This window comes from Meriones unguiculatus, chromosome 17 (genome assembly GCF_030254825.1).
Source record: "Meriones unguiculatus strain TT.TT164.6M chromosome 17, Bangor_MerUng_6.1, whole genome shotgun sequence".
Classification (NCBI taxonomy): Eukaryota; Metazoa; Chordata; class Mammalia; order Rodentia; family Muridae; genus Meriones; species Meriones unguiculatus.
Window position 1 is genome coordinate 74,407,929 of NC_083364.1, and position 19,076 is coordinate 74,427,004.

Sequence of the window (19,076 nt, forward strand, 5' to 3'; positions counted from 1 at the left end):
TTGCTTTTGTCAGAATTACCAAGATGGTTATGTCCATTGGAGATGAAGGAGAATGAAATGCTGGTTTTATAAATATGGTGATGAGAATGGAGGGCAGATTGCTGATGACTGCTGTTAAAATAGAATTTTGTGTGTTCTAAATTAAAGCAACTAAAAATTCCTGAAATTGGTATACATTTTGCTTTGGCTTTGCATGGGATTGAGGCCTGTTAGTTATGTAAATCTAAAATACTTGTTTAATGAATATTGAAATATATTAGAATTTATTATAAATATGTGCTTGAATTAGAAGGTAATACCAAATATTCCTTTATAACAGCACTGCAGTTTTGGTTAGTATGCCTCCCCCTGCCCCCGCCTTACTGTGTGTTTATCATTTTCATAAAATGGTAGCAATTGAAGAAAAGCCTTGCTTAAGCTAAGCATTGCTCTACCTCTGAGCCGTAATTAGCTTTGATCCCCCCACATCCCTGGACACATGTCTGGCTATATTTTGAATCTTCACATCTGTCTGCTTCCTTTCTGCCCATGCCTTACCACTTGAATATATTTCTGATAATCCTGGGCTATACCATTTAATTTCTGAACTGCCTCCAGTTGAGAATCAAAGTCAGATGAAAATAATTAAGTAAACAAGACTTTCCATGAATGTGCTCAGACTGAGATGCTGTACTTTCCACGCCCTTAACACATATCAACATAGATCTTATGGGGTTTATTATATCCTTGTGGAGTTTCGTACATGCTTGATCACAACTCTAGATGGAAGCCCTGAGGTTTTGTTTTTTAATCTTTATTCTATAGTTCTAATTACAAGCCCCTGTGGTGCTGTAAAGTTTTAGGTTTACTCTGTACTCTGTAAAGCCAACCACAGAATATTTCGCTCAGTAAGTACTTGTTGAGTTGAAATAATTTTACTTCCCTATATTGTTTTTTATTATTTTCCTTTTGGACTTCTGCCACGTAATAGTCATTATTCTTGTGGTTTAAGATTAAGCCATATAAAGAAAACAAACAAGTAAAAAGTTTAGCATTGTTTTCATCTTTGCATCAAATTTCTGTCTGCACTTTCACAGTGGGTAGGCTATTTTATTCTTTACATTTCACAGCAATATAACTATTTTCCCACCATATATTGTCTTTCAGTGAAAAATGTCCTTATTTGGTCAATAAGGCAACCAGGAATTTATGGTCTTTATGTTGGGCATGGTAGGCAGAGGTGGGAGGATAAGGACAAGTCTAAGGCCATTCTGAACTAAATAATGAGATCTAGATCAGACAGGGCCAACACTGGGAGACATCAAAAAAGCGAACAAGCTAGCAAATGAAAGGATTATTTTTCTTGCCTTGCTATGTTTAGTCACTGTAGTGTGATGTGTAATTCATCCATTTTCTTCAAACCTACATCTGAACACAATTTTCATATATTGTATATAATAATAATTTTGTCCTACTTACCATGGTTCGTTGATTGATCCTTCCTTGGAGCTGTGATGCAATACTGTCCTTTCCATCTGTTATTCCATCTGACTTACTAGGCAGAGAGACTAGGCATTCTAGGTTTTAATTTATTTTTTTAAGTTGAGTCTGAAGGGAGAATAATTTAAGGTTCAAATAACCAATTTTCACTGAGTGGCAGAGACTAGGAATTAGCTTGCTGTGTCATGGAAGATAAGTGAAATGATTAGGTCTATTTGATGCCTAAAGAGAAGAGGCAATTGATAGCTGTTAATTGGTTTAAATCCATATCCAGTCTTTCAATTCCCAGTGATCACAAAGGCATGACCCAGCAACTATGTGCCTCAGGGTCTGTAGTCCCCATTCAATTACTCTCACAGGGGTCTTCCACCTAGCTAGAATGGCCTGCTTTTGTGGGGTCTTTCCTTTCCTTCTATCTAACTATGTTGCTTAATGTTTCATGTAAGAAACTCCTTTGTTTAGTGCTCATTTAAGTGTGCACAGCAAAAAGTTTTTATTGCTGGTTAATATGAGTACGTGGCCATGGTTTCAGTAACTACGGTGTAGCTCGTGTAAGAGTGATATTAACTCTGGATTGCACATGATCTAAAAAGACACAGGTCCTATTGACACTTTATTCCAGAGCCTGGGGGTTGCTACATTCTTTAAATCTCACAGTAATATAACAATCTTTTCCTTTCCTTATGTAAGCATTATATTTCCTATCAAAAATTTTATTATAGTACAGCATGAAGAATTCATATAGATATCATTATTTTCTATAGAGTTGTTTTTATAAGTAGAAGAATTTGAGGGAGTTTATATTTTAAATTAAAGGATAAGCATATAATTTATTCATCATAGATTTTTTTTGTATTAGGTAAACTATAGATAGTTTTATTTGCCCTTTATAAAATAGAGATTAAAACTATATAAATATTTGTTATTATTTAAGTTTTTGATTTTTTTTTGTTAATGTTGGAAAATTAGATAAATTCCTCCATGCTGACTGATAGGTTCTACCTCTCATTACCCTTTCTTCACACATTGCTTAGGAACTACAAAAATGGAAACTAACACACAATAAAAGAAACATTTAGAAGAGGTGTAAAAGAAAAATTTAGAAGGGTTTACTGATATGGCAAAAAGATTTTCTTTAGAAATACTTGCTCATGTCAAAATTACTGAGTTTTTACAGAGTGGAGTTGACTATGTTCCTATAGGAATTCCTCAGTAAGCCTTTAAAAGAGTATTTAGAGAATTTTGTCTTTTAGAAGTCTAATTGTCCTTAGACAATTATCCTTAAAACAAATTTTATACTCTTATTTTGAAGACGTTATCCCATCATCTAAAATCAAGGGTTCTTTACATATGACAAGCATGAGAGCTCCAAAAAAGTATAGGTAAAACCTTCCTTCTTGCTGCTTTAATTGATTTTAGATTTTGGACTGTTAGTAAATTATTTCTATATGAAATATTTCTATGACAGTGTAATGCAACTGTTTATAAAGGATTGGCTAGTTTGACCCTACATACTACTTACCTTTATGGTGGTTAAATTATTGTATGCATATTCAAATATATATACATATATATATATTTTTTAATTTGTGACTTGAAAGCATGTTTTGTACGTATGAGTAAAATTTTTTTCAGACTATCTTTTTCAGAAGTTTTAACAAGAAGACAGAGGCAGCTTGTTAGGCAAGGTTTATTTATACAGTTGTTAAGTGTTCCTGATTGGCCACTTTGATAGCAAATTTTGATAATATGTCACTGTCTGCTATTTCCATATTAAATGTAAATAAATGAGCTGAAAATTTTACTTTGATTGCAGTACCGTGTTATTTGCCTACCATGTAGACAATCCAAGATGATTACTAGCTGTATTTTCATTGCCATAAAGGAAAGAAAATCAATGGACTTGCCATATACTATTTTTTATGATGTGAAATATTTTTAGCATCTATGCTCAGAAAAATTACAAAGTTTGAGTTCGTCTTAAAAACTGAAATAGGTCAGAATATTTTAGGGTATACTTTATACCTTAAATATAAATATAAATATAAGGTATAAAGTATTATACCTCTTGAATATTATTCTAGACCTCTTGAATATTAGTATTCACTGTAGCTCACAGACTTAATCTCTATTCTGGTGTTCCAAATTTTTGTGTGTGTATGTTATGAAAAGAAAATGAAAGACTGTGATCAATCCGGTAGTATTTTAAAAGCCCTACCATCTCTATCCGGAAGTAATGCATTTCAGTACTCAGTGTGCCCATTTGGGTTATTTCCTCCAAGGAATAGCGGTGCTTTATTCCATGTGACCGTGGATGGCTAGCTACTCAGCAAAACTGAGTTGGCTGTGCTAAACGCTTTGATGAATTATCAGTTTTGTGTGTATGATGTGCACACATGTTTGCTTGCACATATGTAGGTGGGCACGTTGCTGAATCATGCTTGTGCATTTGGAGATGAGAGTTTGCTGTCAGATGTCATCCTGAGTTCACTGTCTGGCCACTGAGGGATAGAGTTTGTCCTTTGTCTGCTCCATCTTATCCTGGTGCTGGGATTACAGGGGCTTGCTCATGCAGTGTGGTGATTTGAACAGGGATGCTCACGCCTATAGAGTATACGTTTTACTGATTATTTTCCTAGTCCCCTCTATTTTGTTTGTCTTCTCTTGTTTTCAGAAATGTTTCATAGAAACTGTACTGGTATCTTCCAAGACCTGTGTAAATTAAAATTTATTTGGAGTTAAAAAATAAACTGAAGTTGGGGGCTAAGCTGCTTTTACAATATTTCTTCCAGGTCTGGAGGAAAAATTCTCCTGGAATTAGTGAGAAAACTGGTGTAACTCAAAGATGGGGGAAGAAAGATTGTGAAATCTAACAGTGGTACTCAGGCAGTTTCCAGAATTTCAAGCCCTCGTTTTTATGTTATAGGTTCTTCTTTTGCATCTGGCATTATGAATAACATACAGACATTATCTTGTCTTCTTTCTATCAATGCAAATAGCAGCTAAGCAAATGTTCCAGGTCTAAGTAGTGAGCTGGTACAAGATTTAAACCCCAGTGGTTGAACCCAGTCTCTAGTTGAGTTATTTTCTGCACACATACAATAGTTCACAATTTCGACTTTAAGCCATGTCTTCCAATTCTAATTTCTTCTGCTATTGCTGTTCTTAAATAAGTGGCTCATTTTCTTTAATCAGTTTATCTTGGTGTTTTATGAGAATCAATCCCACCATGTGGTCAAATCTAGCCTCAAATTCAAAAGGCCTTTTTCTTTACCGCCTCGTCACTGGGACTATGACCACTGCCTCCAGCTTTAATGTCATCCTTGCATATTTTCTGTCTCTTTTCATACACTCCAAACTGAGAATAGTGATTTTATTTCACAATTCTTATGTAAGCAAATGATGGATGGACAGATTGATAGATGAGACAACAAGAAAAATTTGGGCCTTGAAGATATGCACGCAATGCTGTTTAACATTTTGCAAAAGGGAAAATGAAAAAGAATGAATTCTGAACAAACTTCCACCCTGCAGTCTGTGCACCCAGCATAGGGTGAGGCCCCAGCTGAGGCTGTTCCTGCAGTGGGTAAACCCCTGGCATCTCTTCAGTGTCTGTGTTATTAAAAGTGGTGAGGAGTTGGGGGGGGCTCGAAATTATTTCTAACATTTAACTTATGATACTGTCAATCTTTTTTCCCATCTCTAGGGAAATAAACATTTGGTTTTGATGATAAAGGATATTACCCAAACAGTAGACATTCTGTCCTGGAATTTCATTTTGGCTTTGCTTTGATGATCATTTTTAACAATAGTTCTGCCAGTTCACACATAATTCTTGGGATTATTATAAGCTTTGGTTACAAGAGCTTTCTCTTTCTTTCTTTCTTTCTTTCTTTCTTTCTTTCTTTCTTTCTTTCTTTCTTTCTTTCTTTCTATCTTTCTTTGTGACCTTTTGTAATTTTTTTAATACATTGCTTCCCTTATATTCTTTCACCGTGCATAATTTCAGCTGAAGGTGCTTATTCTTCATAACACAGGATTTATTTTTGTGTGTATTTCCACAACACTGAGAGGACTTTGGAAATGTATACGACTCCTTAGAGGATAGTCTTCAGTTAATTGGTTTACTTATTTGGGTGTTTTATGAGACAAGATCTTACTGCATGGTCAAGTCTAGTTTCAAACTCTGCATGACTTTTTTTCTGTGTCCTGTATTTAGTAAGCAGTAAGTGGTGCTTTCTTGTTTTTAGCAAACGTCTCCTGGTGGGAAAAACCTCTGACAGGAAAATTATTGGATTTGTGATGATGGGGTGTGTGCTTGTAATTAGAGATAATTTTCCTTAAAATGTAGGCAAAGCTTAGGGGAAAAAAGTTAAGTGGTGAGCTTTCTCCAAAAATATAAATATTTTTACAAACATAGGCATGTTGTCATGGCAATTATATACATTCCCAACCCTGCTTTGGGCAGATGTCACCAACTTTTCTATTAATATTCATTGCTGGCCTCTCAATTACTTAATGCATTTGTTGAGATATTAGCAGCTTTATAAGCATTTTTGTTCTTTGATATGCTTCATCAGGAGAATTTAATCACTGCAAACTTCCTGAATTAACCCATCAAAAAGTATTAAAGAGTAATTTGGATACAAGTAAGAACTTCTTTATAACATCCTGGGGTTCTTTCAATGTACCAAGAAACGGACTTGAGAATATAAATAAAGGGTTATGAAAAAAGACTGCTTCTGTGCTAGAGAAAGAAAAGAAGTAATAACAGTCTATACAAGCCTGAATAGAATATTAATAGGACCAGTGTCTCTGGAATGGTTGCTCGTTTGTGTTTCTGTAAGTAATGTCTCAGTAGGTGGGGGAGAGTTTACATCCCGCTAGGAGTTTGGGTTCTTCATCGTAAATCTCATGTGACTTTGATGAATTTCCCTGAAATACTTAGCACTTACGTGCATGTCTCTTTCCAGCTGTGGTCGTGTAAATATTTAGATACTTCAGTCACTCTTTGTTTATATTATATCTTCCAACTGGGCCATTGTTGAAGGAATTCTGCCCAGCCCTTTTCTGTGGTGCTGCATCCCCAGGGAGCGACCAATGTTCTTCTTGAGAGCAGTGGACAGTAACATCCTAAATCCTTCTTAAAGGACAGTGTCTTCCTGGTACTTGTTAAGGAATAACAGTATTGTCTCAAGATCTTGTTAAGGTGTTATCCCTTCTGTTCTTTGGTTCTTTTCTCTTTTACTTTCTCTTCTTTGTAACTACTGAGTTAGTCTACAGGGCGTGGACTTTCCCACTATTCTATAATAAACTTTCTATGCTTTTATATGAAACATGCACAAGTTAGCATCACTGCAAGGACGATTGGCAGGTGACTTGAGAACATTTATTATTGGAGGACAGTTCTACAGTGTGTAAGGTATGTCTATGCCATGACACACAAGCTGAAGGAGAGGACCATGCCATGACACATGTGCAGAGGTCAAAGGACACACTCGGTGTTGGTCCTTGCCACTTACCATGAGACAGCATCTCCTTCCCTCTCCTCTGAGCTGTGCATCTCTGCATACCAATCAGCTCACAGGAAAGGCCCCTGTCTCCTCACTTTCATCTTGCTGAGGGAACACTACACTAATTACATTACAGTTGTACACTTCTTTGCCTGGCTTGATTTGCTCCTGATGATCTTAACTCATACATTATAAAGAATTAAATCACTTTAATGTTTTTGTTTTGATTTCCTAAGTCTTTGGTTCTCTTTCAGTTGAAGGTCTGCTTTTCTGATGACCTTTTTTATTGTCTTCAGATAACTATATACTTTACTGTGTAAATTTTTATATTCAAATATATTCATCAGAAATAAAACTCAGTAGAACCAACCCCATGTTTAAAAGAAAAGTAAGCTTGGGAAACAGTACACAGTACATGCATTTTCTGGCAGATCCAAACGTACATTAGTAAGACTAGACTCTGAGAACCTCAGCTTTTTTCCCCCTTTAATATGAGAAATGTTATTAACAATGTGGGGAAAGTGTATTCCGTAGAGAATTAAAAAAATTAGTCATTAATAATATAGAAAGCATTTTTATTGCTGAGGCTTTTACTGAAGGCTGCTGTACAAACATGGTGGTGAAAACTTGGGTCTGAGTTCTCTATTCCCCAATGTCCTGCTGGCTGCGGTCCAGCTCTGGGGAACTGAAGTTCAGACGGAGACTTTCCTCAGCAACAGTGCACTGTGCTGGAGCCTGGGCAGTCTCCAGGTTCTACAATTGGCCGTGACTTCCTCTACACCTTCCCCCCAGACAGTTTTATTCTTTCCCAGGATTTTTGCCCCAGCTCTTTTCCAGTCAATGGCTCTAGCTGAGATTTTGTTTCTTAGGTCACATTTGGAGACGCAGCTGTCACCTCGTCATCTCTCTGTGTTTTCTAGAAGTGTACTCAGCTTTTCTTCCTGTCAGAAAGTCTTATCTGCATGTTCACTGAAACTACGCTTCAGCTCCCACTGACACAGTGGGTTGGCCATCTCCCTGTCTCTCCTCCATCATGAACATTCTTTTCACCGTCCTCCACATTGCCAGCGAGGAGGCTCTGCTGATTGCTTAACTTATTAGCTCCTGTGTTTCTTTGTTGTTCTTTCTGTCATTGTCTAAGTACATTTTCAGAGAGTCATAATTTGAAGGTACAACCCTAACTTAGTCTGCTTATGTTGACTTTATTATATCAAGAGTAGGTTCTTTAAGACCAAATAATAGCCCTAACTTTAAACATTTTTTAATGGTTTTCCAACTGAGAAGATGGCTCAGTGGGTAGAGTTTCCAGGGGGAGAATGAAGACCTGAGTTTTAATTCTCAGTACAGACATACAAAGCCTGGTGCAGAAGCATACATATACAGACACGTTGCTGTGGGGCAGAGACAGCATGATCCCTGGAGCAGGCCAATGTAGCCAGTCAATGAACTGCGGGTTCAGTGAGAGACCTGATCTTAGGAAATAATATGCAATAGAATAGGACACCCAGTATTTACTTCTGGTTTCCAAGCGTGAAAACACTCACAGTCACACACAGTCACACACCCCAGCAAACCTGCAGAGCACTCACTTGATGGTCAAAGCCTATTCTATCATCTCGCTTTTCTCTTCTCTTTTTTTTTCCACTTTTCATCATTTCTTTCATTTTGTTTTTCAGGTTTATGCGTCTCAGTTTCTGACACTGCAAACTGTAAGCTTACCTACCAGCAGATCCCTGAGCGTGCTGTGCAGTCTAGTGGCTGTGCCTTGAGTGAACTCCTTGCCTTTCTTTTCTGTGTGACTCATTCTTAGGGACTCTGTCTTCTCAAGTGCTGTGAGGCTCCAGACCCCTCTCTAAACGGTGGGGGTTGTCTTCAGTGTCCTTCCTTTATGTTCTCATAGCAGCAATTATAACCTTATTTCCTATCTCAGATGGACTTTCGTAATTTAAAACTTAAGTGTGCATCACCTCATTAGTTGATTGTCATCAGTATCTGTCTTTCATAATTACAGTCATCCTACAGGCTAATGATATATTGAGGTTTCATAGCACTGATAATTATGAGTAACCCGAAAGCCAACCTGTATTTCATATTCTTTAATATAGCCATTGTACAAACAGAAGGGTTTCTAAATTTTCTTCCATCTTGCTGGCTTATTTCCCCTTGCCCCCCAAACTCCCCGCCCCCCCAGCTTCAAGTCTGCCATCATTTAAACAATTTATATCACACAGTGTTCCAGGTTCTAAGCTATTTCTCTGTAGCTCTGATTGTGAAGCTCTTCTATCCCCATCTGTCTTTGTCTCTGTCTCTATCTACCTCATCACACCTCTGTGTATATGCAAATGCAAGTTCCCATGCCTGCATTTGGGAAGACCAGAAGCTGATGTTGGGTGATTTCCCATATCACTCTTCCATTGTATTTTTTGAGACAGTGTCTTTAACTTAATTTAGAGCTTAGCATTTTGGGGTAGATTGGCTGGCCAATGAGTTCTTCCCCTCCTTTATCTGACATTATCCTGTACCCCATCCTGGATCTGTCACCTCATGCCTGCCTTTTACCTCTGTGCTATGCATCCAGACTTAGATCTTCATGCTTGCACTGCAGGCAGAGCCATCTTCTCAAGTTATGAAACTCTCAGTCACTGAGATTGTTAACATTCCCTTTCATAGTCATTCCCCTAAGAAAACAAATAAGACACAGAGGTGAATGAGCTACATATACCATATAGGGACTATTGTGGCTGAATACATTTCTCAGTGGGTATTTTAAAAAGGAAAGTCTTATAAGTTTCCTATTTGGTTCCAGCATGTTTTTGCTTGTTTGCTTGCTTGCTTGTTTTGAAACATGGCTCACTGTAGTCCAGTTGAGCCTCAAACTAACAATGTAGTCAAGGATGACCTTGAACTTCCCATACCTCTGTCTCTACCTCCCAAGTGTTGGATACAGACATACGTACCTATACTCAGATCTAGACTCTGTTATTCCTTTAGCTACCTCTTCCCAGTTAGGCCTTTCCTTGTAGCCATTTATTTATTTTCTCAGTGTTTCTACTGATGTTTATGGAACATTGTAGTATGTTCAATACTTTGCCAACATCAGCAGACAACTGCGAGAAAAAGGAAGCCCACAGATCTCGCATACTTGTGGGGAATAGAAAAGTGTTGGAAGTATTACATAAATAAAATTCAGTGATAACTCCAATAACTCTTAATAAGGTTGTCTGTATAATTATGTTAAGGTTTATACAACGAACTTAACTTGCAGGGCGCAGAGAGTGGGATTTAGGGAGAATAGATGCTTGAAAGAAGTCTGGGCTTTAAGGAGAGTGTAGTTTACTTGGAGCTCCGTGTCTGTGGCAGGCGTTTGCCAGGGAAGAAGGAAACACAGTATGGCTGTGGAGCTAACAGAAGGCGTGGGAAGGCGTGAGCAGGCTGTGTGGAGAGCTGGGCTGGGGAAAGAAAAGGTCAGTCTGTGGGTCTCGTTAAGAACTTGAGAGCAAATAAGTTCAAAGCCTTCTGACGACATCTCAATGGACCATTAAAGGCACTTTCCTAAACCTCAACAGAAGGGATAGTGGTTGGATCCAGATGGCGGTAGTGTAAAGATGGGCATGGCGTTTTGAGGAGATGTTGAGAAAGACACATTTCTCCTTTGCAGTTTTCACTGAGGTACACATACTACAGGAGAGCCAGGCTTGAGGCTGCATTAAATGAAAGCTGGAGTTGGTGAAATTGATGGAGGTTTGACACATTTTATATATTTCCTCTATAGCCAGCAGAAAGCAGTTGAGAATATTTAAAACATGAGAGATTTTAAATTACTTTTCTATTGTTTGATAAAGTGCCATGAGCAGGATAACTTAGAGAAGGAAGAGTTTATATAGGCTTGCAGTTCCAGAAGGACAGCAGTCCATCATGATAGAGATGCAGCAGCTGCAGCAAGCTGCATGTGTGACAGCAGGAACATACAGATTACATCTTAAAGCCGCAAGCATGAAGTAGAGACAGCAGACTAAAAGTGGTTGACGTATATCATTTCAAAACCTGTCCCACAAGGACATATTCCCTCCAGCAAGGTGATGCCATGGAAACCTCTCCAAACCGCTCCACCAGCTGGGGACCAAGTGTTCAAATACCAGAGTCCACATTCTCAGTTACACAACCACAGACATGATCCCTGTTTTTGAGGCTTAATTGTACTGCATAAAAGAAGTACACACATAAGATACACTTAAAGGACATACACACTTAAGAGTTACCTTGATAAAGTGATCTCTGAGGCCTGTAGAACAGCACACACCCATAAATATCACTTCTCCTTTGATAGTATTTAAACACACATTTAAAAAAATTTTCACTTGGAAACATATATGTTTACATACACACACACACACATATATAAGCCTATATAAAACGTTCTTTTTATAGCAAAAACGTGCTTTTGGGAGCTGGAGAGATGGCACTGTGGTTAAAAGAATTTGCTGCTCTAGCAGAGGACTTCAGTTTGGTTCTTGGCGCTCTCATGGTCGTTTACAACCATCTGTAACTGTTTTTCCATGGGATCTAACACCTTCTTCTGGTCTCCTTGAGTACAGGCATGGACATATACATGGCACATACAAACATGTAGGCAGACACGCATATACACATAAAGTAAAAATAAACCTCTTAAAACAACACACACTTAATTCTTTTAGAAAAGTCATAACAATATCTGGCATTCTATATTGGTTAAAAAAATAAAATGACTAATATCAGCTTATAAGTGAGTGTATGCTTGTTTTTCTGTTTCTGGGTTGATTCACTCAGGATGATCTTTTCTAGATCCCACCATTTGCCTGCAAATTTCATGATTTCCTTGTTTTTAATAGCTGAGTAGTATTCCACTGTGTAAATGTGCCACAATTTCTGCATCCACTCCTCAGTCTAGGGACATCTGGGTTGTTTCCAGATTCTGGCTATTATGAATAAAGCTGCTACAAACATGGTTGAGCAAATGTTCTTGTTGAATGGTGGGGTATCTTTTAGGTATATGCCCAGGAGTCGTATAGCTGGATTTTTGAGGTAGTGCTATTCCCAATTGTTTGAAAAAGAGCCAGATTGATTTACAAAGTGGTTGTACAAGTTTGCACTTCCACTAGCAATGTAGGAGGGTTCTCCTTTCTCCACATCCTCTCCACCATGTGTTGTTGCTTGAATTTTTTATCTTAGCTATTCTGATGGGTGTAAGGTGGAAACTCAGAGTTGTTTTGATTTGCATTTCCCTGATGATTAGGACATTGAATATTTTTTTAAAAGTATTTCTGTGCCGCTTGGTATTCCTCTTTTGAGAATTCTCTGTTTAGCTCTGTACCCCCGTTTTTAATTGGATTATTTGGTTTGTTGGTATCTAATTTCTATAAGTGGATATTAGCTGTATAACATAGGATAGCCATACTAACATCTACAGACCTAAAGAAGCTAAACACTAAGGAAGACCCTAGGGAAGATGCTTAAATGTCATTCAGAATGGCAAACAGGATAGACACCAGATGTAGTGGAAGAGAGGAAACAGGATGGGAGCCTATTATAGTGGTCCTCTAAAAAGCTCCACCCAACAGGGAATTGAAGCAGGTGCTGAGACTCCCAGGCAAACTTTGGGCAGAGTGCAGGGAGTGTTATGGAAGAAAGGGAGTGGTGGTGGATAGAAGGACATGGAGGAGACAGGAGCCCCACAAAGAGACCAACAAAGCTAAAAAAATCTTTGCATAGGGTGTCTTGCAGAGACTGATGCACCAACCAAGAACCTTGCATAGAGAGGACCTAGACACCCTGATCAGATGTAGCTGGTTAGCAGTTTAGTCTCCATGTGGATCTCTGAGCAAGGGAGCAGGGGCTGCCTCTGTCATGAACTCAAAACTTGCCCTTGGTGATGTGGCCTTGGCAGGCCACGGTGGAAGAGGATGCAGGCAGTTCTGATGAGACTTGATAAGTTATAGGTAGATGGCAATTGTGGAGAATTCCCCATCTCAGTGGACTAGGGGAAGGGGAGAGGGTGGAAGAGGGAGGGAGGGCGGGACTGGAAGCAGTTGAGGGAGGGGCTTCAGTTGGAATATAAAGACTAGATTGTACAAAAAAGGAAAAGTTAAAAATAATAAAGTGACACCCTTCAAAAGAGGGTTTTTTTAAACTTTGGAAGAAATATGCATTCATATATAGAATACATTTATTAAAGAGCTACCTAGTGATCCTTAAAAAGGGGGATTATGGGTATCTATGACATAGCCAGTAATATTCAAAGGTGTTGTTCCTCTGTAAAGGCAGGCTTAGGGTTAGAGTTTTTTTTCTTTATTTTGGTTTGTTTGTTTGTTTGCTGTGATAAGTGATGCTGACAAATGTGGCTTTAGGGAGCAAGGCCTTATTTGCCTCACAATTCCAGGTTCGAGTCGCCCAGGAAGAGTAGAAAATACAACAAGAACTTGTAGCAGGCAGTCATATTACATCCATAGTTAAGAGCAGAAAGCCATGGATTAATGCATGCATGCGTTCAGCACACATTTCCTGTTCCTAAAAAAATTCTCTTGTATGTACTTTCCGACTGCAGTTTCCACGGACCCCTCTCCACCTAGTCCCCTTACCCAGCCTGACCCTCAGATGCGCTCCTCCATTTCCTTTCAGAAAAAGGGCAGGCCTCCCAGGAATATGAACCAAACATGGCTTATCAAGTTGCAATGAGTCCTGCTCTTATATTATCCAGAACCTCAGGAGTAGGAGCCGGTGCCACCAAAACTGGGTATTCCACCTCAGTTGATGTAACCAAGATAACCCCACGGAGCTGCCCATGGGCCAACCCAACCTCCACCTATTTCATCATTGAGACTCCCAACTTGGGTGATTCTCGATTGCATGAAGTTGACAACTGAGACGAGCCATCACAAGTGCCTTCTGAGGTATGAAAGAACAGTGAGGTGGGCTCCTCAAGGATCAGCATGCAACCTCCGTACAGGCAGAATTAAGCAAGAGTGCATTCTAAGGGCAGAGTCAAAAGCATCCAGAGATGTGAGCAGTGGTCAGGGCAGATCCTGAGAGTTTTTAAAACCAAGCCTAAGGAAGCACATACCCGTTCAAGGCAATGTTTAAGTAGCATCAAAGCCTCTGCTTCTGAAATAAGACCTTTGAGTGTATTCAAGTGAAACATGAAACATTTGTTTAATTTTTCTGCAGGCTCCCGTCTTCGTCAGGAAGATTTCCCACCTCGCATTGTTGAACACCCTTCAGACCTGATTGTCTCCAAGGGGGAGCCTGCCACTTTGAACTGCAAAGCTGAAGGCCGCCCCACACCGACTATCGAGTGGTACAAGGGTGGGGAGCGAGTGGAGACAGACAAGGATGATCCTCGCTCTCACCGAATGTTGCTGCCAAGTGGATCTTTATTTTTCTTACGTATAGTACATGGACGGAAGAGTAGACCTGACGAAGGGGTCTACATCTGTGTAGCAAGGAATTACCTTGGAGAGGCTGTGAGCCACAACGCATCGCTGGAGGTAGCTAGTAAGTAAAACGGGCTGTGCTTTCCAGGGGAAATTGCGTGGCGGGATCGTATGGCTTGGCAGTGGCCATAAGAAACTGTGTGCGTCAGAGTCTTTGCACGAGGACAGTCTAGTTTTGTCTGAGTACAATCTCTCATGTCAGCTTTCCTCACGTCTCATCCTGTTTGGAGATTCAACCTTTATACAGAGATTCAGAACTGTTTCTCTGTTGAGTGTTTTCACTGTGGCGGCTTATTCCCTCCCAGTGTTTATTGTAGCTATGTTGAATGTGTAAGAATGGTTCAGCGGTTAAGAGCACCGGCTGCTCTTCCAGAGGTCCTCGGTTCAATTCCCAGCAACCGGTTACATGGTGGCTCATAACCGTCTGTACTGGAATCTGATTCCCTCTTCTGGTGTGCATGAAAACAGAGCTTGTATACATAAAATGTTTATTTAGAAAGAAAAAAAAAAGAATTTGTCCATAGATATGCCATCCAAGAAATTGTATTTGGATGCTCCCTACGTTGGGCCAGCAGCCGAGCGTGGGAAGAAACAGGTGTGTGTTACCCTGATACTCCGCTTATTTATTGCTTGCTTATACATATACCCAGTGTTGCACTTTCGAAATGATCTCAACAGGGATTTGTTGAATGGTTAAACTGCTGTGTCTGCGCTACAGATACACATTGTATTTGGAGATAAATCTGACTTCTCCTACTTCCCATCTGCATTCAGGAGGTAGTTAAAAGTCCCTCCCCACCCCCCGCCTTGGAAAAATCCTGTTGTGTGTATCATAAATCTAATTTATACATAGGGATTCGAAAGACAAGTAAGATTCATACAAGTTCACTTGAAATATATATGGTTACTTATGCATCTATTAATATGCTTAGGGTGTCCCAGGAAAACCCATATTTTAACATGAATTTTGTTCCTCTTTTATTTATATAACTTTTCATAGTCGTTACCATTCAACTAGAGCTAGAACACACAGAAAAATGCGTAAGCAGTTATTAAATTTAGAGATTTAATCGTAACGTTCATACAGAATTACCTCCAAAGACAGTAAATGGTTTGCCCTCCCCCTCACCAACGTGTGTGGTACTCCCATTGAGACAGACTGCCCAAGATGTCTGGTGTTAAGTGAAAATATATAATGGAAGTAAATCAAATAAACCACTTTAGACTATGTCAAAACTATCCATTCACATTAAGATTTTTTTTTTTTTTTGTCATTTGTTTTATTTGTAGACACGGTTTTGCTGTGTGCTGCATAACAGCCTTGAGCTTTCATGTCTCCTGCCTCAACCTCGTCAAATCTGGTGTTACAGGCCTAAGCCACTGTACCCATTTTACACTGTAAAAGTGTTTACATGAAACCTGCATCTATGTTTCTTATTTAAATTAATACACAGTAGACACAACTGTCCTTTTCTTATTGACTTGACTCAAAGTGAAAGATTCAGAACTAAATTTGTAAGAGGTATAGAAACTATGATCACAATGGAAAGTGATTTTACTATTATGTTTTAAGCTCAACTTTAAATGGAATACAATAAAAACATGTAAATGTTTTCCTGTTTATCAACATGTTTATCAACATGTTTTGAGAGTCATCCTCACTTGCAAGTCTGTAATTTTAATCATATTTTTGTTATAGAACAATTATTCCTTATTGAGGTAATATTAAGGTTGGTAAAATTAAAAAATGAATTTAGGGGATCAGAAAAGCTGGTAGAAAAGATGTAGGTTGTTCCCTAATTGTGTTAAAAACAGCAACAACAACAAAGAACCAAACAAATAAAAAAGAAACACCCCAAAGCAAACAAAGGAAAACCAAAGGCAATGAAGTGTGTGAAACAGAAGGAGCAATGACTGTGTCATGTTGATTCCTACTCTGCTCCATTTTTCTCATCTTTAGTATTTATGAGGATGTCAGAGATCAACCTGCCCATTCTAGAGCTTCCTTTTCAAAACACCCCCAGTTTCACCCCTCATCCTCAGGACACGCTGCATGCATTGGCCTTTAGGCCGGTTTTTGTTGTTGTTGTTAACTTCTGTTCATGTATTTTAAAGATATTATTAGTTTCCAGTTAAGTTTTCTATCTCAGTTAGATATACCATTACCTTGAAAGTCTTAGTAAATATGTTCATGGAAATCAAAACCTAATTTGGAGCTTCTTATGCTTAATCCAAAAATTTCCTGGTGGTATTTGTCACTGTGCTCAAAATAAAAAATGAATAATATAATTTACTGAATCTAATAGAAAGATTTTTAAAATGTTGTAAGATAATACTTAGAATATTTCCTATATTTATAAGCAGAGAAATATATAAACACTTTATACTTAAATTTGTATGGAATTAATGGCAGTTTGATATTAAAGACAATAGTTTTCTGAAACACTGAAAATGTTTGAATAACATTTAGGTCAAGTAGTTTTCATACTAGTTTAATTATAGAAAAACACTTATTTATTGGATAGTATGTTTGCTTTCACCACCCTGCCCTCAGAAAGGCTTTTGTGTGTTTGGAAAACTTAAAAACCCTTATTTAGTAAAAATCTTCTTTAGCACCCCACAAATATGTAGCAGTTTAATTCATATTATCTCACTCATTTGTTTTTGATGACTAATATTGGTCTTACCCCATTTTCAGGATGTTTATACCCTAAAATCCAAATCAGCCTTTTTGTGTGGTACATAATTGATCAGCTCTGTTGATAGTGAGCACAGGTGTCAGCCATATTAGTTACAAATAAGCCTGGGAATACTGCTGAAGTTTGGTTTTTATTTTTTCCTGGAGTATTCTGTTGCTCTTTGTTTTTCTACGTGTTTCCTTAGTTTAGGTGCCATGAGTAAAATAAGAACTATTCTTACACTCCCCAAGGCTCAGACAGGAAGCCCAAGATTGCATCTAATTTCTCAGTGATGCTGGGGCCTCAGTAACAGCATTAACAGAAGTGTCTTGAGGCATTGTGGGTCTCGCAGAGCCGTTGTTAGTAATGCCTTTAAAAACATTTTATCTGTGTTTTGCTTGTGTTTCAACCAAGTTTTACAGCTGTGACAACAACTGGAGTTCTTGGTTCTTAATATTTGTCAGTCCCTTAAACATAAAAAAAAGAATGCTCCTTGCGTTTTTATTTCTATGTAGAAATAGTAATATTCTCTAATGTTGCACATTGATATTTTTAGTTAACTGTATTATTATTTTTTAAATTTTATTTTTAATATTAATTACAGTTTATTCATTTCGTAGTCCAGCTGTAGCCCCCTCCCTTGCTCCCTCCTAATCCCAACTTCCCAAAAATGTGCCTCCCATGCACATTGATAGTTTTTGTTTGAGATAATGTAACTAGAAAATTACATGGATTGGTTGGTTATCTTTAGGAATGTCTTGTTTTGTTATCATCTGTGTTACGATGATGAGCAGGAGAGAGTCGCAGTCCTATAGTTGTTTTGTAGTAGAAACAACAATCCCTTTTCTTAAAAAAAAAAAAAAAAAGCCCTCAGTTGTAATGCTGCAATTCTTACTGTATATAATTGTAAAATCTGAAAATTGAAGCAAGAAATGCTTAGCAGTGCTTATTTCTAGTACTTATATCAAGTTGGGAAATGTTGGCTTTGCAAAAGAAAATAACTTTTAGTGCTGGATATATTTTCCTAAATTGTCTTTCAATTATTATTTTTTGAAGAACAGGAATAATATGTGGCTGGCATATCTAAATCAGATGAAGTAAATTTGAAGGTTTTTTTATGATTTATGAAAATTCCTATGTGTCTCAGTCAGTTTCAACACTAGCTGTCTAAAATGGTCTTCTTGCCTGCCATATTTTCTGGTTTGTGATGAATTATACTATTGTAGAGTTTAAGAAATGTGTTAGAAAACTGCTAATTGTTTGTTCTCCTATACTCAAATTTATTTTGTGCCTCATACAAATTGATAGCACAATTCTTTGATAGAAGTTGTAGTTAACAAGTTCTTTGATCTTGGATAATTGCACTGACTTTTAAGAAAAATTAATTTGAACCTTGCCCCTCATGGCTCCCATTGTAGGGCATGGCTCTCCATGTCATCTGCGAAGCAGGGAGCAGTCGGCATATGGTTATTTGTTTCCTATTTAAGCTGTTTTTTCCTGAGGAAGAGACATTCCCTCTGGACTAGGCAGACATCTGCTCACGATCTTAGCAGCAAAACCAGAGGAGTATTCTATTGCTCAGAAAATAATCACTGTATTAACCAATCAATGATCGTCTTTTTCCATTTTCTTAACTGCATTTCTAAAAACATGACTGCGGTAAAATTCATGTCAAAGAAATGTTTTCCATTTCTCTTAATACACTATGATTTAAAAAAAATATATTATTAGTAAAAAATACTTCCCAAAGTAATTTAGAATCACAAGTGTCTAATTTTCTTTATTTATTTTTTCTTTTTCTTTTCCTTTTTCTTTTATTTTTTAATTATTTTTATTTTTATTAATTACAGTTTATTCACTTTGTATCCCCCACATACCTTCTTTCCTCCTCCCCTCCCAATCCCACCTTCCCTCTTCCCACCCATGTCCCTCCCCCG

The 19,076-nt window shown here is 38.0% G+C and overlaps 1 protein-coding gene across 9 annotated transcripts in view; it reads left to right on the forward strand.

Annotated features, from left to right (window-relative positions):
- Positions 1-19,076, forward strand: part of Robo1 (roundabout guidance receptor 1) — a 1,064,494-nt gene that overhangs the window by 732,362 nt on the left and 313,056 nt on the right. For all 9 annotated transcript variants that reach the window (XM_060370628.1, XM_060370629.1, XM_060370634.1 and 6 more), the window contains one exon: positions 14,196-14,522. In XM_060370628.1, coding sequence (XP_060226611.1) covers positions 14,196-14,522 — 327 coding nt within the window. The remainder of the gene's footprint in view (positions 1-14,195; positions 14,523-19,076) is intronic.